General features: G+C 39.6%; 1 protein-coding gene across 1 annotated transcript in view; it reads left to right on the forward strand.

Annotated features, from left to right (window-relative positions):
- Positions 1–23,517, forward strand: part of TNS1 (tensin 1) — a 543,368-nt gene that overhangs the window by 417,655 nt on the left and 102,196 nt on the right. The window contains 7 exon segments of the mRNA XM_070729764.1: positions 605–717; positions 2,999–3,059; positions 4,074–4,149; positions 5,044–5,173; positions 7,579–7,644; positions 8,475–8,595; positions 16,793–16,824. Of these exon segments, the coding sequence (XP_070585865.1) occupies positions 605–717; positions 2,999–3,059; positions 4,074–4,149; positions 5,044–5,173; positions 7,579–7,644; positions 8,475–8,595; positions 16,793–16,824 (599 nt within the window).

A 23,517-nucleotide genomic window follows, 5' to 3' on the forward strand; every position in this document is an offset into this window, starting at 1 on the left:
CTCTCCAAAGACTCAGGGTGGCTCACAACAAGAGAGACTGAAAGAAAGAAAAGTATAAGAATACATCCACCCCTCCCAATGATAACTTGAAATAACAAAGAAAGACTGGTATTTTAATAAAAGAAGCACTCTCCCCAAATCTTTAAATTATTTGAGAAGGCAGTCAGTCAGTCTGCCTGCCTATATTTATTTTTGTCTGTCTGTCCGTCCGTCTGTCTGTCTGTCTACATCCATCCATCCCTATCTCTCTGTCTGTCTCTGTCTCTCTCTTTCTCTCTCTGTCTCTTTGTGTGCGTGCGTCTCTGTCTTGTCTGTCTGTCTGTCTGTCTGTCTGTCTGTCTGTCTGTCTGTCTGTCTGTCTGTCTGTCTGTCTATCTATCTATCTATCTATCTATCTATCTATCTATCTATCTATCTATCTATCTATCTATCTATCTATCTATCTATCTATCTATCTATCTGGTATCTATCCAAATATTTGAAAAACTTCCACACAGAGGTTTTAGACTTGTGATGGCCTAAATGGCCCCTTCAACTCTAATGACTCATTGAAGTATAAATATGCTATCGAAATACCCTGATGCTATTTTGGTTTCTACTCTAGATACGTCCATTACTTCAGCGGTCTGCTGTCTGGCACCATCAAAATGAACAACAAGCCCCTCTTCTTGCATCATGTCATCATGCATGGAATACCCAACTTTGAATCCAAAGGAGGTAACTGACCTTTCCATCACACATTATGGATTCCATTCAATTATAGGTCTCCAGTGGGTGGAAAGACACCATAAGCAGGGGGGGATTGCTCCTACAGCCACTATTGGTGCACTGTGTGCTCAGTTTCGGGTGTCTTGTGTGCATGTGTGTGAATCCCAGTGTGTTTTTGCTTCTGTGCATGCGCAGAAGCAAAAAATCACTGAAATCTCACATGTGCAAGAGTCCCCTCGTGAGCAGAAGCAAAAACACACTGGGTGCATGCAAGACACCCGAAGCTGTGTGGGCAGCTCAACTTTTGCTACCGGTGCAGCTTCCTTTACCGTTCCAGTAGGAACCCACTACTGACCATAAGGGTCATTACATCTTCTTTTTCTTTACTACTTTACTTTCTTTATTATGGCCAGACAGGTTCCAAAGGAACAAGGTTGTAAGCATGCTGAATTGACAGAACGGATGACACCATTTTCAAGAGTCAGTGGGAGAAAGCTGTTCTTGAATGATCTCCCCTGGTACATTCTCTATAGCAGTGTTTCCCAACCTTGGCCACTTGGAGATATTTGGACTTCAACTCCCAGAATTCCCCAACCAGCGAATGCTGGCTGGGGAATTCTGGGAGTTGAAGTCCAGATACCTTCAAGTGGGAAACACTGCTCTATAGAAATAGAAAGCAAGATGGGAAATCGGTTGTTCCCACTGATGTTCTAGGGTTGTGTTTAAAGGGATTTCACATTTCCTGGGAGCAACATTTAGTAGCTGACAATGGTGAAGCCTCTTCTACTGTTTCTGCATTCTTCTTCCTATTCCTATTCCACAAACTACCTTCAGTCTTTGTTGCTATAAAGAGGGCTTAGCTCTCTGAGTAAATAAATCCAAGAAGGGACTAGCAAAAAGATGTAAAATCTATCTGTGTTAAAAGACACAACAATTACAATTTACTCCACTGAATTCAGATGTCATAGTCCTAATCAGGATGTTTGAGGAGAGCAAAAAATAGAGCTACCTTGGCTAACGTCCTCCTATTTATTTATTGATTTGATTTGATTTGATTTGATTTGATTTGTATGCCGCCCCTCTCCGTAGGCTCGGGGCGGCTAACAACAGTAATAAAAACCAGCATGTAAATCCAATACTAAAACAACTAAAAAACCCTTATTTGTAAAACCAAACATACATACAAACAAACATACCATGCATAAATTGTAAAGGCCTAGGGCGAAAGAATATCTCAGTTCCCCCATGCCTGACGGCAGAGGTGGGTTTTAAGGAGCTTATGAAAGGCAAGGAGGGTGGGGGCAATTCTAATCTCCAGGGGGAAATTGGTTCCAGAGGGCCAGGGCCACCACAGAGAAGGCTCTTCCCCCGGGCCCCTAATGCATTATAGAGTGATTTGTATCCTAACAAGAAGGATAAGCTTTCAGCAGTCTAAAATAGTGCATGGTTAGATTCATCAAAATATATGTCTCTCCATAACTTGATCTTGGCTGGTCTGGATGTTGGGCATATAATTCACAAACCGAAAGCTATCTTAGTTTATTTTATCTGAACTCTTAACAGAGTCCCATATCAAATTTGAGCAGACAAAGCGTTAAACCAATGTTAGCCACCCACAGGAATTTGAAGATGCATGGACTTCATCTCCCAGAATTTGCCCAGCCAGCATGTGTCTAAACACTGTAGTTAAACTGTGCCTCAAAATAAAGTATAAACCTACTGCTTGAACACGCCTTACTGCTTCCCACAACTTCTAGCATTGACACAAAATGGTTTGTTACAAGGAGGGTATTGTCATTCTCCTCTGCCACCCGTTCGCATCACAATGTTACACATGGGCACGCTCGATACGCTTGCCTGCACATGCGAGTCCTCTCATGCAATTCTGCTTCTGCTCATGCTCAGTAGCTAGAATCAGCCCGAAACACAGCTGAGGAGCTGATCAGCTGTGCTTCATGTGAAATAATAAAGGTAAGTATAAATCCAGGGGGCCCTTTTACAAGCAGCAGCAGCAGAGGAAAAAACTTCCAAACAATAAAAAATTCAGAAAAAAATCTCCCCCAAAAGATGGCGGTGTCCATGGACCGGTACCAATCGAACTGGATCTGTGATGCCGTTGTGATGTCACCAGTGGGTCACTACCAGTTCGGGTGATCCGGTCTGAACTGGGAGGAATCCACCCCTAATCCACCCCTCCAGTGGGACTGTTTGCCTTGGACCCTTTACGTTGCCTCCCCTGTAACTAATCTGTAATGAAGGTCCCTTTTTCTCTGTCTTTTATGTTTCCTAGGCTGCCGGCCCTTCCTCAAGATATATCAGGCAATGCAACCGGTCTACACATCAGGAATCTAGTAAATGGAGTTTCCGTTATAATTTTCTTTCTTTCTTTCTTTCTTTCTTTCTTTCTTTCTTTCTTTCTTTCTTTCTTTCTTTCTTTCTTTCTTTCTTTCTTCCTCCCTCCCTCCCTCTTTCTTTCTTTCTTTCTTTCTTTCTTTCTTCTGAAACCAAGCTTTATAAAGACTCTGAGGAGACTTAGCAGCTCTATATCTTTTCCCACTCTTCCCTTCATAGCTTTCAGCTTAATTTTATTTATGCAGTTTTACACTTATATATTGCCTTTCCCCTAAAGAGTTAGAGATAATTACACAGAGTTAGCCTTCATTTTATTGTTTAAATTCGGAGAGAGGTTGGAAAAGCATTATTGGCTCACAACTATCCAGAGAGAAATAACTTCACTGATTAAAGTTTATTTAGTCTTCTATCTAATTGAATTTAAATCAACCATTTATTAATCAGTTTGATGTATACATGCAATCAATCTCCATGAAACTTTTATCGAAGAAAAAATATGAAACAGGACATCCTCTTTATTGCTTTCCCTTCTATTCAGTAAATGATATAGATAGATAGGACAAAATTTGATGAGGTCATTCCTGAAAAGTCATCATTTATGTGGCTCTTCATCCAGAGCTTCATCTATTTACTACAAGTAAACTACTGGATCAGTTTCTAATGCTGATCACAGCAGATCTAAGCAGATCAGTAAAAATGATTTAGCAAATGTAGCACAAAGCAAAAATAGAAACACTAAAATGGAAGAGGGGAGAAAAAAATTCTCAAGAAGTTCAATGAGTTATGTATAGCAGTTGTTTCTCCCATGTATTTCCCCCAAACAACCCTGTGAAGTAAATTAGAATGAGGGAGAGTGATGGACTAGTAACTTGAAACCTGGGTTTTCCTGGTCTTGATTTGACATTTTGTGACACCAGCTTGATTGTTGCCTGGATATGGCAGATGAAGTGAATCTTAGCTATTGAGTTGCTTTGATTGTCTTCCACATTTTGCTTCTTTCGACTTCTTTATAGCAATGTGCAGGGAGACAGCCAGACGAGCATCTGTATCACCATAGAACCGGGACTCCTCTTAAAGGGAGATATTTTGGTAAGAGTCAAAAGTTGTACGTTTTCATTTTTATCACTGTAGGTCTTTAGATTGTAAAAGTTGGCACCCCATTTAAAGACTCCAGAATAGGAGGCTTACGAATGTCACAACCTGTAGTTCATATTACATGTACTTAGGGAGAGTTCAGTTTCTTTGTGGAGAAATGCAGAGAAATAACTTCTTTGCAGCAACAAAGGACTCAAGTACAGTGGTACCTCTACTTATGAACTTAATTCATTCTGTGACCAGGTTTTTAAGTAGAAAAGTTTGTAAGAAGAACCCATTTTTCTCATATGTAAAAGCAAATAATGCGTGTGATTGGGGAAACTACAGGGAGGGTGGAGGCCCTGTTTCCTCCCAGGAGATTCCTAGAGAGGCTCCATGGAGGCTTCTCCCCACCTTTTCCGGCCCTGTTTCCTCCCAGGATATTCCTAGAGAGGCCCCACAGAGGCTTCTCCCCACCTTTTCTGGCCCTGTTTCTTCCCAGGAGATTCCTAGAGAGGCCCCACAGAGGCTTCTCCTCACCTTTTTCCAGCCCTATTTCCTCCCAGGAGAATCCTAGAGAGGCCCCACAGAGGCTTCTCCTCACCTTTTTCCAGCCCTATTTCCTCCCAGGAGAATCCTAGAGAGGCCCCACGGAGGCTTTTCCCTGCCTTTCCCAGTTACAATTTCGGCGACTTGGGTTTGTAAGTGGAAATTGGTTCTTGAGAAGAGGCGAAAAAATCTTGAACACCCGGTTCTTATCTAGAAAAGTATGCAAGTAGAGGTGTTCTTAGGTAGAGGTACCACTGTATAAAATTTCTGCAAGTGGCTAGAAACATTCCTATTCTCAGGTAGGTTCCCAGGTGATGGCATGTTTCATTTTGTTTCCTTTATGCCCTCTTTCACTGGCAGCTGAAATGCTATCACAAGGAATTCCGTAGCCCGACGCGGGATGTAATCTTTCGGGTGCAGTTCCATACCTGTGCCATTCATGATTTGGCTATTGTCTTCAATAAAGAGGACCTGGATGATGCCTTTAAAGGTAAAGACAATGTTGTTCAACAAAAGAGAGTGAATGGGTGATTCATAGTAATAAAATGCATGGCATTGGGGGGACCATTGCTACCAAGTTGTGGCTTTTCTAGAACAGTTCACTCTATGGTACCAGGGTATGTGTTTGGGAGGAAAAATCAATATTGTTAGTATATTTTCAGTTTAGAAGGCATTTCACTTTATTTAGAGAGCACTTGTGAGAAGTTCAGATAAGGAATTATATGCACTGTGATTGTAACCATCACATGGCATTCCATTGTTTTATATTATCATTCTCAGATACTCTATGTAGTTTTCGATTATGTTAAGTTAGGTCATATCTGAAATGTATCAAAGTTGGTATTTAGGTCTATGATTCTGCCCCCCTCTTTATTTTACCATCTTTATCTTTCTGACAGTCTCAAAATGGGTCAGCAGTGTGGTCGGGCGGTAGGAAAAGCAAGTAGGATGCTTGGCTGCATAGCTAGAGGTATAACAAGCAGGACGAGGGAGATTGTGATCCCCTTATATAGAGTGCTGGTGAGACCACATTTGGAATACTGTGTTCAGTTCTGGAGACCTCACCTACAAAAAGATATTGACAAAATTGAACGGGTCCAAAGAGGGGCTACAAGAATGGTGGAAGGTCTTAAGCATAAAACGTATCAGGAAAGAATGAACTCAATCTGTATAGTCTGGAGGACAGAAGGAAAAGGGGAGACATGATCGAAACATTTAAATATGTTAAAGGGTTAAATAAGGTTCAGGAGGGAAGTGTTTTTAATAGGAAAGTGAACACAAGAACAAGGGGACACATTCTGAAGTTAGTTGGGGGAAAGATCAAAAGCAACGTGAGAAAATATTATTTTACTGAAAGAGTAGTAGATGCTTGGAAAATCCACAGTAACTGAATTTAAACATGCCTGGGATAAACATATATCCATTGTAAGATAAAATACAGGAAATAGTATAAGGGCAGACTAGATGGACCATGAGGTCGTTTTCTGCCATCAGTCTTCTATGTTTCTATGTTTCTATCTTCTTGTTTTTCTCCAGATGCTAATTTTATTAAGTTTACTTATAAAAAAGCAACTTGTAAACAAGATATATAAAAATACATGAAATATAAACAAATAAAGTAAATACTAACCACTTTCGCAACTATTTCATTTCCAGATATATTTACACTTCTAGCTTTACATATATATATATACATACATACACACATATATCTATACTTCTCTATCCTACATCTATATTATTTACTATTTTCATTAAATTGGCTGATCACATTTTAACAATTTTTCCCTATTTATCTTCTTTTTTGATTGCTAAATGAGATTTTAATTGGTCATTTTTATATTCAGCAGATCCTACTCTAATTGTTTTGCCAGTAGTGGACAAAAATCAGTGCTTGAGAAAATAATGATTGTATGGTCGTCAGCCATTCCAGGGGCAATGCTATCCAAAAGGAAATTCTTAACTCCACTAGAAAGAGGGGGGACTTTTGTGCTTTGTTACAAATCCCTGTGTATGCTTGAAGAGGATAAGTTTCCCAAATGAAGCAAAATAAATGGGGGTTGCCTCCTCTCAAAAACATAGACAGGGCAGAGATCAGGTGCAAAAAAACCTCACCATATTTTAGAATTGGAATTGGGTTGGCTCCACCGATGCTGATTGAGGTTGAGCCATCATTGCGTAATGGAATAGAGAGGCAGACGAAACAATGAAGTTCTGAAATCTTCTCACCGAAGGAATAGCCAAAGAGAGGACTATAATTTTTGCAGCATGAGAACCTTGAATTAAATTTTCCTGTCGGGAAATGGAGAATCTTCTGTTCCCATTCTGCAATATCTCTTACAAAGTGCAACAAGTCCTGTAGACTGGGCCATTACTACAACACCATTACCAGCCTGAGTATATTTATAATATTTAGAAGTGTGAACGAGAGCATCTGTCTTGCTTCATGCACAAAAAAAAGGCATAGTGGTTTGGAAGTTTAGAGGGACTGGTTTGGGTAAGTCATTATGAGCCAGCCAAATGGAAACTTGGAGCAATTTGGTCTTCTGGATTTTGCATGGGGAAAAAAAGATCTAGACGCATGGATGATTTAGGACAAAACTGATGTACTTTTCTCCACATACCCTGTGTACCAGCCCACCAGCCGATCTGCCTAGAGCCCTACCTTCCTCCCACTGTAATTGAATTCAGGCTTGAAATCACCAGCTGATCAAACTTCCTCTGGTCTTCCCAGTATCTTTTTTCTTATCTCTGCTTAGACACTTGATTGGACCACCAGTGGTCTTGTATGTTTAGATCTATACACAGGCTACTCTATAATGCCTCATCTGTTCAAAGAAGATACCTACTGAATGCCACTTTGTCTTTTCTTTTTTAAAAAATGAAATAAACCAGATGAGCGATTTCCTGAGTATGGGAAGGTGGAATTTGTATTCTCCTATGGTCCCGAGAAGATTCAAGGTATTTACTTTTTTCTAATCCTCACAATTGGCTTTCTTTCACCCCTCTCCATTTTACAGGCCTCAGAAATTGTACATTTGTTTTGTTAAACTTTCTACCAGGATAAGGGGCCTGATATAATTGCTTTTCCCCTTGTATCAGTACTGAAAGATTCAAAATCCACAGTAGAATCAATATTAGCAGATAATTGCTGAGTTACCAGGGGCCGCAAGTACTCCACAAACAGATAGCCATTTCCCCTTGTCCAGTGAACTAAAATTCCATCCATTACATTCCTGAATAACTACTGTTCTTACAGTAAACAGAGAGGTCATTTTGTGTGTAATTGTTCCCGGATCTATATACATTGCTCAAAAAAATAAAGGGCACACTTAAACAACACAATATAACTCCAAGTAAATCAAACTTCTGTGAAATCAAACTGCCCACTTAGGAAGCAACACTGATTGACAGTCAATTTCACATGCTGTTGTGCACATTGAACTTTGTACAGAACAAAGTATTCAATGAGAATATTTCATTCATTCAGATCTAGGATGTGTTATTTGAGTGGTCCCTTTATTTTTTTGAGCAGTATACTTTCTTACTCCTTGGACAAGTTCTTTGGCTATTGCCTCGATTCTAGATACAGTACCTCTTTGCTTCAGTAGCTTCATTGGGCAATCTGGCTTCATGTCTTGACTTTCTCATACTGAGGTGTATAGATTAGACCTGCTACCATTTTATCTTATTTCTTCTGATTTCTCATCTTTGCTTTATCATGTTTTTCCCCCTCATTGCCTCCACACCAAAAGCTCTGATTCTGAAATTACACTATCTTTGCTTCTCAGGCATGGAACATTTAGAGAATGGCCCAAGCGTCTCAGTGGACTACAACACATCAGATCCTCTCATCCGCAGGGATTCCTACGAAAACTTCAATATACGTCGTGAAGACAGCATGGACGGTAGGTGATGAGGACTGCCATCACAAGGAATTTAGCTTTGGGGCACAAACACCCTGGTGCACCATCAAAATAGATTCCATGCAAGCAAGCATTTGGTTTTTTGCCATTACTTATGTTGTATGATAGCAGATGTTCTCTAATCTTCTCTATTGCACCAAATTACTTTTTTTTACCATCTATGCTTGATACAAGACAGTTGTTTCCTCTAGATTACACAGAAAAACTGCAGCAAAACATGAAACACAATGTTTCTCTTAGCAAACTTCAGTCAGTTTTTAAACAGGGATTTATGATATTGGGTAGAATTAAGAGGGCCCTGTTTTCTTTTTCCTCAATAATACAATGTTCCCTCGATTTTCGCGGGGGATGCGTTCCGAGACCGCCCGCAAAAGTCGAATTTCCGCGAAGTAGAGATGCGGAAGTAAATACACCATTTTTGGCTATGGACAGTATCACAAGCCTTCCCTTAACACTTTAAACCCCTAAATTATCATTTCCCATTCCCTTAACCATTTACTCACCATTATTACTGGTATTCACCAGTGAATAAGACACTTAGTAATCCTGATATTTATAAACATAATTATTTATTAACAATTATTTTTTTTGTTATTTATTTGCAAAAATTATTAGTTTGGCGATGATGTATGACGTCATCGGGCGGGAAAAATCATGGTATAGAAAAAAACCTGCAAAGTATTTTTTAATTAATATTTTTTGAAAAACCGTGGTATAGGATTTTCGCGAAGTTCGAACCCGCGAAAATCGAGGGAACACTGTATTCACAAAAGAAGCCCCAAAGGCATTTTTAGCCCTCTTTGTAAAATTCCTCAAAAATCAAATGGGCAGAAATAGGCAAATGCTAACGCTAATATCCACAACTCATGCAAACATACTTTGTGGGAGGGCTCACTGCTCTTGAGTTTTGCATCTAGAAGAATCTTTTTGGATTTATTTCATTTACTCTTTGCTTCTTCTGTAAAAGAGTCCAATGGACTACAGCCCCTAACGTGGTTTGTACAGTATTGCCAAGAGTCAATATTAACTGAGCCCAGTAAGCAAAGCTTACTATGCTATGTCATGATTGCTCCTGCCACTGCCCTCAATCTATAGTAGAGGCTTCAACCCGGGCAGCATATTTGGGAGCCAGTGTAGGAAAAGGAATGGTGGGAACAGATGAATTTTCTGGACAGCGTGAAGGTCATAGGCTTCTGCCTGAGGAACAGATGGCATGAGTCAAATGTTTATAGAGTGCCAGAGTGATGAGTACTACAGAATAAATGACAGAAAGTAAAGCCAAGATGTCTCGTGAAGTCTGTCACCTGAGTTCTCGGAATGAGCGATGGGTGCCGAAAAAATTCCTCATGTTTCTATGAGGTAGAGAAAGGGAGTTTATGGTCCTCAAGCCGAATGGGGTTTAATGCCATTGTTTCCCTCCCATCTTCTTAAGCAGGGTTTAAGGAGCCTGGCATGGGTTAATTTCTGGATTCCAGTCAGATAGCAGAAAACAGGAATGCAGGCTTGGGTGTGTAATGGATATTCAGCTGTGAGACTGTTGCTGCCAGTGTTGCTACAAAAGCAGATTCTATCCGCTTTTTCAAACAAGACTTCAGTGTTTTCACTTGGATAAGTGTAAACCAGGGCTGAAGTGCTACCGGTTCAGCCTGGTTCAGGTGTACCGGTTGCAGCGATGGCCGGTGATTCGAAGAACCAGTAGTGAAGCCAACCTGAAGCTCCACCAACCCACCCACCTGGATGCCGCCATTTTTGTTTTTTAACCCTCTGTGCATCCACAAAGCCTTCTGCACATGCTCAGAGAGTAAAAAAGCATGAAAATTGTGGGCGCACACACAAATTGCACAGCTTCCGAACCTGTAGGGAAGGTAAGTAGATTTCACCGCTGGGCTAAACTCTTGCTAAAACCAAGGGAAGATTTCACTTAAAGATTTTTTTTTTTTAAATGAAATGTCCTGATGTCTAACTCAGCAGCAAAGCCGCTGCAGAGTAATAAAATTCCCCCCTCCCCCCCCTGCTCTTTGGCACTAAGAAGATTTAGCCTCTGCTTAGTTCACCCAGAGAAAATCTCATTAGTTGTTTCCTTCAGGAACAAGAAATTGTATTATTATGGTTGGTCACACTGTTAGCCAGATGTTTAGATTGGATCTGGCATTTTTATCCAAGTCTTTCTTGAGGAATTGGGATAGGCAGATAGGCAGTTTGATGGTGTTAAAGCAATCATCGCAGGATGTAAGTTGTTCAAGTAAAGCTGCTTTTTTTCTTTTTGCAATTGACTGATGATGATTATGAATGTGTCAATACCAATGCTGATTAAGTGGTACTCAGGATGTTTTGGAATTGTACCCAAATCACTTGTTACTACTTGTGCTATCATTGCTTTCTGTTGTCACAGTTTACTCCTATTTATAGATCTTTGTATTTCGTGATTTTCATCTGTTCAATCCAAAGAAATATGAGAAATGCGGCTTGAATAAAAGAGGAGAAAGAGGAAAAGTTGAAATAACAGCAAAAAGAGGATTTGCCCTGGGTAGATCTTTGCAGTTTTTCCAGTCTCAAAATGGGTGAACAGTGCAGACAGGCGGTAGGGAAAGCAAGTAGGATGCTTGGCTGCATAGCTAGAGGTATAACAAGCAGGAAGAGGGAGATTGTGATCCCGCTATATAGAGTGCTGGTGAGACCACATTTGGAATACTGTGTTCAGTTCTGGAGACCTCATCTACAAAAAGATATTGACAAAATTGAACGGGTCCAAAGACGGGCTTCAAGAATGGTGGAAGGTCTTAAGCATAAAACGTATCAGGAAAGACTTAATGAACTCAATCTGTATAGTCTGGAGGACAGAAGGGAAAGGGGGGACATGATCAAAACATTTAAATATGTTAAAGGGTTAAATAAGGTCCAGGAGGGAAGTGTTTTTAATAGGAAAGTGAACACAAGAACAAGGGGACACAATCTGAAGTTAGTTGGGGGAAAGATCAAAAGCAACATGAGAAAATATTATTTTACTGAAAGAGTAGTAGATGCTTGGAACAAACTTCCAGCAGACGTGGTTGGTAAATCCACAGTAACTGAATTTAAACGTGCCTGGGATAAACATATATCCATCCTAAGATAAAATACAGAAAATAGTATAAGGGCAGACTAGATGGATCATGAGGTCATTTTCTGCCGTCAGTCTACTGTGTTTCTATGTTTCCAATTCTACGTCTGTGAATACTTTATTTTGTATAATAGACGACATTGAACTACCAGCCTTGTTGTGTTACTTCTGATTCTGAAGTTTTTCTTTTTTTAAAACTGGTGCATTCATGTCAGGTATCTTCTCATTGGACTTGATTGGGCAATAGCAAATAATTATTTCTTTGTTTTCTATCTTTGTTTGTTTGCAATGAGTGAGCAACATTTCTTCTAGTAATTTTGAAGCTGCTGGCCCCATTGCTCAGCCAATAGTCCTTAGTTCTGTAATCAGATGTCCAGGAATCCCAGTATCTAGCATGATCCTTGTTTACTCAAGTGATGACTGAATTTGGTCAGGATTCTGTAAGTTATGTCTCATTATATTGTTTATGGGAGAAACACTTTTCATCTAACTCTTCTGATGAGAACTGTCCATTGAAACTCTGCCATAACTTTCATTTTCTTCAGAGCATGCAAACCCACAATCATGTCAAGGTAGGGCCTCATTGGGGGATGATGGTATTAATGATGATGATTATTTTAATAGCTAAGGCATCCAGTACCAGTTGGATGCTGGTCTAGAGGAACAGGAATGAAACCAAATCTCTGTAGCTACATGAATGTGTGCCATTCTAGAAGAAGAAAAATGACTGGAAGAAGAGAAATCAATTTCAGCATCTCTGTTGGCAAACAAGAATCCACTCAAATCCGCTCCAAACTTGACTGTAAAAAATATGACTTTAGCAACCGAGTTGTCAAACCGTGGAACTCATTACCGGACTCTGTCATGTCAACCCCCAGCCCCCAACATTTTTCCCTTAGACTATCCACGATTGACCTCACCAGGTTCCTTAGAGGTCAATAAGGGACGAGCATAAGTGCACTAGGGTGCCTTCCGTCCCCTGTCCAATTGTCTCTCCTATATTTTATATATCTTTTCTCCCATTCATATATCCTTTCCTCTACTCTTCATTGATGTATCCTATTCTCATATCTTTTCTTCTATCCTTTCTACTTACTACTATATGTTTTTATTCTCTTTAACTTTCATTTTGTATTGGACAAAATAAATAAATAAACATCATAAGGAAAACAGAATATTTAAAAAGCAATCAAGATAAAGCACTTTGAATAAAATACCTTTGTTGTTATAATAAATGAATATTAATAAACACAATAATGAAATATTTAATTATGGTATGAATATCATGAATGATGCCATAATAACTAATTAACTGACCTGAAACAATGAAAAACTAAGTGGCTAATATTAGCCTATTTATTTCATAATGCACATGATCTCACTTTATAATTTCTGTGTACTTTGAAATGGGAGTTGATTGCCCTTCCATTTGAATTTCAGAGATGGTTACAAGGGATCGTAATACAATGTTGTTTTTTCCTGGCAATTTGACATAAGTATTATTTACACACAGATGTACACATACACATCTGTTATTTTAATGAAGAGATTAATCCCTTGCATGTGGCTTACCGTTCACTACTACATATATAAATATATACATTCCAATTATCCTGTCCCTTTATGAGTTATGCAGATTGTAGAAAAGAAGTAAGTAATACTATGCTGAAGAAAGTAAAGGCGTGATATAAGAAATTTAACTTTTTAGCCTACTATCATTCTTATATAAATCTCTAAAATATCCCTTTCAGACCTCCCTCATTTGTTTAACTCGCAAATCTTTTCATCACTGTAATTTTAAATTCCAAACAGTATACTAAAGGCTTCTTGTTTAGCTCTCTTCATTTTTAAAATTTCCATCAAGATGACTGATTTTTCTCTTTTAATTTAACAATTTTTACAATTTTCACTACTTGCCTTGCACTACATGCCCCCCTCTATATAACAATATTCTTTCATTCTCAGGTAAAGTTGCAATTGCCTATAAATTAAATGAAAAAGAAGTTAAAACTTCCTTCCTCCCTCCCTCCCTCCCTCCCTCCCTCCCTCCCTCCCTCCCTCCCTCCCCCCCACCTTCTCTTATTCATTTTGGGGGTCTCTAAATCACTTTTTCTGTATTTTCTAACTTCATTTCCATATTATCGCATTCATATTGCCTAGCAGAAAAATCACAGGATTTTCCTACATATTTCTGGTTCTTACAGTATCAGCATTTACCGGAGCGTAACATGCCCCTGTCTCCATCCTGTCAATTCCCGTTGTCCTATGCATCCACAATAATGTTGATGCCAATACTTCATAATTTATGTTGTACAGTTTAGCATTTTTCATTGAGAATTGGAGCTATACTTTCATTCCCCTGCCTGAATTCTTCACCTCTACTGTGTAGAATCAGTCCAAAAGAATATTCCTTCCTCTCAAATTCTAAGGGATGAGAATTGTTATCCTTCTCTCTTCATACTGTGGAAAAAGAATATTGTTACATTCTCTCGGGTTTTTTTATCCTTGTTTTTTCATCAAAGCAAGAACAGTATTTAAGACGACTGACAGCCCTTGTGTCTAAAGAGCCATTTAAAAACACTATATCCAAAACAGTGTATTTGGACGCACTTAAGCTATGGAAAGAACAAAAGGGAATAGTTTAGGAATAATATTTAGCTGAAGATTTCCACAGATTAAAAAAAAGCCTTCAGCCCTTTGGAAAATCACATTCCATATTCAAAAAGCATTGTCTTCAATTTCTACTCTGTAGAAATATTCAGACACGGGGAAGCAGCAAGCCTTGTTTTATTTGCTACTGGGGAATACCCCCGTAACTTTGCCCCGTAAAGAACCTATTCTATTCCTTGTAAGGTCGCAAAGCTTCTCATACAAAGCATTTACTCCTATATCTAAAGAAGCAATAATAATAATGGATGGGTTGTGAAAATTTCTACGAGTCTGGGCTTAACCCCAGATATTTATGGCTTGTCGTAAGTTTCAGGAGACAGTATGGAGGCAATGACTGGATTTTCATTTGTTAATACTGAACTTTTCATTAACGATTGTTATCTTTATGTGGCAGTTAAGTAAAAAGCATTTTAGATGAACTGAGACAAAAGTCTGTTCAAAGGACATTGGTTCATTTTCTTTTTGTGTTTGGTAGTGACACTGGAAACGTTCTACTTAATTTAAAAACAAACAAAAAGGGTATGAGCAAAAGCACTAAGGGTTTTGATTTGTTTTTAGTTTCCTGGGTAAGTGAACTCTGTTGCCTTTATTGAACATTATTGTATAGATCTTTTGTAAAAATCAAAGAATTGCATCCTAACAGTTGAAAAATTTCCAGATCGGAAGTTGTATTTCAGTTCATTGATTAATTTGGAAGGGATGAGTTGCTGTGGAAATGCACGCCGCACCAGTTTTGTCTCTATCCAAAGCCAATGACCTGAAGCTTCTTGTGCTTCAGATATTATGTAATGTCTAGAACGCTCTGCATTTCATTTCTCAGTGTGGCAAGCAGCCCTGGCTTTTAATGAACGTGCCTCTCTCTGTATATTCTACTCTGCAGAAGCAATTTGGAAATGAAGAAACATGGTCAGCGGCAGGGGACTAAAAGTGAGAGGCAGAGAATGGATTTTTATTTATTTATGTATTTATTTATTTAATTTAATTTAATTTAATTTTATTTTATTTTATTTATTTTATTTAATTATTTTATTTCATTTCATTTTATTTTATTTTATTATATTTTATTATATTTTATTATTTTATTTTATTTATTTTATTTTATTTTATTATTTCATTTCATTTCATTTCTTTATTTTATTTTATTTTATTTTATTTTATTTTATTTATTTATTCAATTTTTATGCCATCCTTCTCCTTAGACTCAGGGCGGCTTACAACATATTAGCAATAGCACTTTTTTAACAGAGCTAGGCTATTGCCCCCACAATCCAGGTCCGGATTATTAATGGTTTTCTTGCCTTATTAGATCAGATAATTAAATATCACCCATCTGGTCCTTCAGGAATCAGCATGAGTTTGGCTGTTGGTTGTGAAGTACCTCTGAAAAAGTCAGAGCAAAAATGGACAGATGAGACTTTCTTTCAGAAAATATGTTGATATGAAAGACACTGTTGTAAGGAATATTCTTGTGGGTTCAGTTCCAAGTGGGGAAAAGACATTGGATTCATGGAAGTTGCTTGAAAAGAAGGTTTAACGGAGGACAGGAGCACTTGGCATGAGCTCCTGAACAGAAAAGGTAGATCACATCCTTCCAGAAGTTGGGTGAAGAAAAATAAAGGGCAGAGGTGCTGAGAGTTATGACCTATAAAGCCCTTCATGGCACCGGTCCAGATTATCTCAGGGACCGCCTTCTGCTGCACGAATCCCAGCGACCAGTTAGGTCCCACAGAGTGGGTCTTCTCCGGGTCCCGTCAACTAAACAATGTCGCTTGGCGGGACCCAGGGGAAGAGCCTTCTCTGTGGCGGCCCAGGCCCTCTGGAACCAACTCCCCCCAGAGATTAGAATTGCCCCCACCCTCCTTGCATTTCGTAAGCTGCTTAAAACCCACCTCTGCCGCCAGGCATGGGGGAATTGAGATACTCTTTCCCCCTAGGCCTTTACAATTTTATGCATGGTATGTCTATAATATGTATGTTTGGTTTTTATAATAATGGGTTTTTAACTGTTTTTAGTATTGGATTATTATTATATGCTGTTTTATAATTGCTGTTAGCCGCCCCGAGTCTCCAGAGAGGGGCAGCATACAAATCCAATAAATAAATAAATAAATAAATAAATAAATAAATAAATAAATAGTAGTTCCTTTTCTTATGCCCTCTCTTGGGCCCTGCCTTGAGGGCCTCCTACTCCTTTGCAAGAAATGCACTCTGATTGGCTGTCAGATTCCCATGGTGCCAGGCAGGGGCAATTTTGGCTGAGGTTCAGGTATGGCTGAGCCTTACTGGATGATATTGTAATGATACTACTTTGGGCAATTCCTAATATAGCTGTCTGAAGGAGGTAGATCTTTGTTATGCAGAATAGACTGGTCCAGGCTATTAACAATAGTGGGGGGTGGGGAGAATGAGTGAGCTGGGTCATTCCTTGATGGCACATTGACAAAGGTGGTGGCTACTAAGAGTGAGTATTTTTTCTGCTTAAAAGCATGTTTCTGGGGATATTCTATATAATATTCTGTCTTTTTAATATTTTCTAGAATATTTCCTTTTTCTAGGAGAGGGGTGGGTGCTATCTTCCTGCAATACAAAGAATCTGGCTTTCATAAAAGAGGAATGGAAAGGCTTGGGGCCATGGTGATTTAATTCTCAAAGTACAACATTCATCCAGATCTTGTACTTTAAGGAAAGCTGAAATGGGATAGATGTAAAAGTATATCTTTAATTTCCTGCCTCACACTGGAAGGTCAGAAGCCCATACAAGTAATTTGTCTGTGAAATGTGAGGATTTCCCTTAATGAAGTGAGAAGATTCAGAAAAACTAACAAAGGGATGAACTTTGATGGAGGTTGATTATCAGAGACTGAATTACCCATTTCTGAATTACCCATTTCTGTTGCAGTGCAAATAATAACATTATATGCAACCAGAAATTGCTGTTGGACTATAAGCTCTGCTTTCTTTCAGACTGGAAAATCTCAGACTTGCAGGTGGTATGTTACAAATGCTAGAAACCCCGCCCCCACCCTTTGTCTGGACTTGCAGGGACTTAAATCATTTTTCCCTCCACCTGGGACCTGCCAGATGTGTTAGTTTATAACTACTGTCATTTCGGTGCATCAGATGATTGAGGAAAATGGCTTCTTCTTATGCAACAGATTTGGAGGTGCCAGATTTGAGAATACTGTCTTGGAGATAATATATCCAAGATTTCTTGTGATGACTGTACCTGAGCCATTTTTTTCATGCAAGATGTGGTCATGCGGTTGGAATGGATTTTTCACTCTCCTGGTATACTTCAAATCTTTTAGGGGAGAATTCCCTGAAACAAAACTGGGTTTGCCTGAGAGTACCGAAAGAGGAAAAGAAGCGAAATGATTGCATGAAAGACTGCTGTGGATGTTTGTACTACACTATCCTTTATTCTAGTTGCACACTGCAAAATAGCAGTACTATTATTTTGGAAAACAGACCAGAAAATAATAAATGACAATGCGTGGGGAGATTTCTTAGTTAAAAGGTGTCCTTAAAACTACAAAGAACGATGCAGCAGTTCTGTAGCTTCAGATTCCAAAACTTTGAATGCTATATATCAAAGTGGCTTTAACTAGTGTATACAGTATAGCATTTCCAGATCTAGTGAGCGAAAACCTATATCAAGTTGGAGGAACTCCAGGAATGTTTGAGTAAAAGTTACGAAGAGAGGGGGATCTTGTGTCTCATTTTAGAGTTTACAGTTTTCGGAAAATACTCCCTTTTTAGGCTTAAGCTCATCATATAGTTTCTTTCCCCTAAAACACATGTATGCCACTTCTCTCTGCCACCGGCAAGTTCTTTCACTTCACTTGCAAATGTATTTTTGTCTGCAAAAAAAGAGCCAATTTTTAACTATCAGTCTGATTTATTAAGCAGCATGTGGGTTGTTTTGTTTGTTTGTTTGTTTGTTTTCTGTTTATTATAACCTGACTTTAAATCTTTAAATTTAAATCTTTAAATCAATTTATTATAACCTGACTTTAAATCTGGCCCTCGGGGGAGTAAATTGAGAAAGAAGCAATGGGAGGGAGGATGGACAGGGAATTTCAATCCCAGAAACCTCCCTCTACATACCTACAAAGCCTTTTTCAGGTATAACTCTTTGGCAAGATCCTTTGACAAGTCCCATGCTTGCTCCTCTGAAACACTGGATTAGCAGCTTGAAGAATGTATCTTTGCTCTGGTCCTGACAGGCTGCCAGAAGCAATCACTCCTGTTGCACTCTAATTATCAAGTGGTGTCATGCCAACAAGCGTGCTTGCCAGGAGAGCTTGCTGCAAGGCAAGCAACATCACAATTTCATGTGTCTGTATGCTTTGAATGGGGTTTTGTTGGGGGAGGGAGCGGGTTTAACTATGATCATGGACCAAAATGAGGTGGGAGGATGACCGTAAATCCATTTGTTCATGCTGACAAAACGAAAACCCAGCACTTGTGTCGTCCAATATTTATTTTCAGCTGACAATTATGTGCAAATGGCTAATAATATTCCTATCATTGGGCAATCACACGAAACATCACCTTGAATTTTAGTATTTTCCCATTCCAGGTAGGCACTGTAGTTTAATTAAAGATTTCTCTTTTTTCTGATTTAGCTCTCATGGACAACGGCATATTTAGCAAATGAATATGCTGATGCTGATGTTTAGCAACTAAAGTTGTGTTTATTAGCTGTGCTGAGTGGCATATGTGCTTGTTCTGAACGTGATATGAGGATTGACTGGGAATATGTGTTTGGTCCGAACTAAACTGGAAATTACCTACAGTAATTCCAACATTTTCAAGGCCCTAGTAAAGTAAGTTGGTAATTTTGTCTGTAGCATAACCAGCTAAGAATTTAAAATTGCCCGAGGCACATAAAATTCAGCGTAAAAAGCTGTTAACTCAGGAGTACCTCGTGTTTTGTTGTCATGTGACAGTTGTGCTATGCATTCTCAGATAATCTCTCACACATATTAAGAAACAATGGTGTGTAGCAACTTTCATGTACACGTATTTCTTCTTTTTAAAACACATTTATATGATTCCCCAACTCTGGGCTGGTGACTCTGAGAATCTTATAACATTATAATTCCACAATATAAAATTACCTCTAATCACACACTCTCACCCTCATAGCAACAACAAACACAATCATACTATTTGATTGGTTCCATGTCCATCTGGGGTCCTTAGGCCTACTCACAGAACTATGTCTTTAGGGTCTTCCAGAAAAAATGTCAAGATGTACCAGGTGTAACTTACATCTGGGAGAATGATATTGCAGAGGGTGGGAGCAACTGTAGAGAAGACCCTTCTTCTGGTTCCCTCTGGATAAGTGATGGCGAATCTTTTTTGGCTCAGGTGCCAGAAGGGTGCACATATGCATGATAGCATGCACGCACATGGCCACACCCACTAATGGGCAGCCAAAATTTTTACTGCCACACTGTGGGTATGGCTTATTTTGTGGGTGTGGCTTGATGGTCATATGACTGGGTAGGAGCGGCTTGCGGGCCATGTGACCAGATGGGAGTGGCTTGAACGATCATCATCGTTCAAGTGAACTGTTAAGTCTTCGACTTACAACCTCACAGTGTCTCTCTCTGGGGTTACAATTTGCTTTGCGTTTTCTGCGCTCTCCTTCCTGGGTCGCCCCTGCCTCAGGCTGGGTAGCTAGGTGAATGGGTGCTAATCAGTTGTTGAGAAAGAGGGGGGAGGAAATGTGCCCCCTGCAACTCCTGCCGGTGCTGGTCTCCCTGCCACTTTCCGAGGAGGAGGAGGGGAGGGGAGGAATATTAACTGGAGCTGGGCACACCGCTTCATTTCCACCAGTGGAACTGTGTTCCACCCCGTCCTGCCTGCTGCCCATCCCTGGCCACACCTATAATGCAAAGCCCTCCCCTCGCACATGTGCACACACTCTGTGTCCCCCCCATGTACACAATCCCCAAACTGACCCTTGTGCATACGCACAGGCCTAAGTGAAGCCTCTGGACGTCCGGTAGGCTCGATGGACTGTTTTTCACTCTCCCCAGGGTTCAGGAAAGCCTCTGGAATTGGTCAATTTTTCACCATCCCCAGGCTTCAGGTTCGCCATCACTGCTCTAGATTACCTTTCTGATTGATGCGATCTATAATATACTTTTACTGCTCTGGTACGTCCACACTTACATACATACTGATATTGCAATAGGCTGAGAGGTTAGAGGATTGTTCACTGTCAGAATTGATTTCATCTTATTTTCACTCATTAAGAAATGAGTCAATGGAGAATTACTCCTGGATGGCACACCTGTAATTTGTCACAATTTTAAATGCTGTGAAACATGTTACTTGGCTCCAAGTGCCAATTCTGCAGCCCCCAGCCAAAATGTATGACACATTAAATCTGTGACATAAAATACTGGTGAAGATTGTCTTATAGGCAGAAATTGTACACTTTCCAGAATAAATTTGATTTCTAGAAATGCATATGTAATAAAGAGTTCAAAAGATATTTGTAGAGGAGATTATTAAACATTCTGGCTTTTCTGAATAAACAGAAATATCTCTTCTGTGTATTTTGGAGACATCCTTGATGGATGAAAGTGTATATATTGTAAGCCTTTCCTTGCTAATCAACATATTTGTGCTATGAACTCACAATAATTATTCCTATCGATCAATCCATCCATATTTTTTCAGGTAGGCCCTTTGCCCTCTGATATACCTTCTTTGCTGAGGTCACAGTTATTTACAATCCAAGTATGTTGATCTCTCCCCATTGTTGGTATCAGTTTTAATTCACTATGTTAAAGTACTCACCTCCTTGTAAATCATGCCCCTTCACACCAGGGGAAGGAAGAGTGGTAAGCTGAGCTATATTTCTGATTTGTGAGTGAGGTCATGGCAGGTTGTGGCATGGAAAATACACACAACAGCTGCTTAAGACACAAAAGTATCTTGCTGCTCTGGCTTGCTCATACACATTGGGATATAAATATTGGCTTTAGGTAGGATTTCAAATGTTTTTGAGTATCGTTATGAAAGAGACATGCTTCATTCAAGTCGCCTAGGTTTAAATGTCCTTGTCTATTAAATGGAAACCATGGTTATACTCTATGGCACTGATGGCAAACCTTTTTTCCTTGGGTGCCAAAAGAACATGGGCGCATGCCATAGTATATGTGCGAGTGCCCAGACCCATAATTCGATGCCTGGGGAGGGCGAAAACAGCTTCCCCCATTCCCCGGAGGCCCTCTGCAGGCTGGAAATGGCTTGTTTCCCAATTTATGGTGGGCCCAGTAGGATCGAGTTTTGCCTTCTCCAAGCCCTGGAGCTGTGGAAGGGTAAAAACGCCTTCCCCCATCCTCCCGGAGGCTCTCTAGAAGCCAAAAATGCCCTCCCAGAGCCTCTGTGCAATGATGATGATGATGATGATGATGATAATAATGATGATGATGATGATGATGATGATGTGTGTTATCTGAAGCATAACACACCAGACATCCTGATTGTGAAGAAAAAGAAAGTATGGGTCATCGACATCGCAATCCCAGGGGACAGCAGAATTGAGGAGAAGCAGCTAGAGAAATTAGTGAAATACGAAGATCTAAAAATCGAGCTGCAACCACTCTGGCATAAGCCAGTGAAAGTGATCCCAGTGGTACTTGGCACGCTGGGCGCAGTACCAAAGGATCTCAGCGGACATTTGAAAACCATCGGAATTGACAAAATCTCCATCTGTCAATTGCAAAAGGCTGCTTTACTGGGATCAGCAAACATAATTCGCCGCTACATCACGCAGTCCTAGGTGCTTGGGAAGTGCCCGACTGGTCATGAAATACAAAATCCAGCATAGTGATCTTGTTTGCTGTGTTGTATTGACATAATAATAATAATAATAATAATAATAATAATAATAATAATTTATTAGATTTGTATGCCGCCCCTCTCTGTAGACTCGGAGTGGCTCACAACAAAATGATAACAGTATAACAAATCTAATATTAAAAACATCTAAAATACTCAACATTAAAACGATACAACACAATCATACCATGTATAAATTATATAAGCCTGGGAATATCTTAGTTCGCCCATGCCTGGCGACAAAGGTGGCTCAAAGCCAAAAATCGGCTGGCCACATGCATGTTGGAACTGAGCTAGGGCAACAGCTCGGGTGCCAGCAGATATGGCTCTGCGTGCCACCTGTGGCATCTGTGCCATAGATTCACCATCACTGCTCTATGGTAAATGCCAGGATAAATCCCACATGCCTATTGCTTTTCATGTTTAGTAATCGTTGTTAAGCATATATATATTGGCATGAGGATGAATCAAAATTCACAAAAAGCCTTAACCACGTGCAATTATAGTCATGAGCTAGGACTATAGATAGGGAAGGCAGAACCATGGAATACATTGGTTCAGATTTTGTAGAAGTTCTCAGTCATCTAGGTAATGGTTGTCCCAAAGGTGTTTTTTCAGGAAGCAACTGGACTTCCCTGGTTTTTTTTTTTTCCCTTTTGAAGATGTTTCACTTCTCATCCAAGAAGCTTCTTCAGGAATGGAACCAAATTCAACCAAACAGTGAGGCTCTGCAGAATTTATCCCAGGATCTCTATAGGATCTTTCACCCTTATAGCTATTATAAGAGCAAACTGCTGATTTGGAGCATTCCATAAGTTGCAGTGATTTACCCTTTTCTGCTTCATATGTGTATACATTGCTGACTAATAAATATCACCAAGACCACCCCTTGGTTTGCATTAGACAATAAATATAGAAATGTTGCAATAATTGATCAAAGTTCTCATCCTTGGCAAATGGCTCATCTACTTGCTCTGGTTTTGAAACATTCTGTTTACTATTCTTGCCACAGAACCACTCGCTCGGTCCATTTTATTGATCTGGATTCAAGGTGATCCAGCACAAATAAAATACGTTTTTCGTGAAAAAAACCTAAACATTCCTATGCAGATGATCTGGGCTGCAATGAAGAAAATACCTCAAGAGAGTCAGCAAGGATTGCAACTCTAATGGTCTTGTATTAGTGGCTATTGCCGGGGGTGGAGGGTAGGTGGGAGAGAAGCAAACAAAGGAACCTAAAATGTAGATCATGATTTTTGGAAGTTTTAGAAG

The sequence above is a fragment of the Erythrolamprus reginae genome, chromosome 1 (genome assembly GCF_031021105.1).
Source record: "Erythrolamprus reginae isolate rEryReg1 chromosome 1, rEryReg1.hap1, whole genome shotgun sequence".
In the NCBI taxonomy this organism is placed as follows: Eukaryota; Metazoa; Chordata; class Lepidosauria; order Squamata; family Dipsadidae; genus Erythrolamprus; species Erythrolamprus reginae.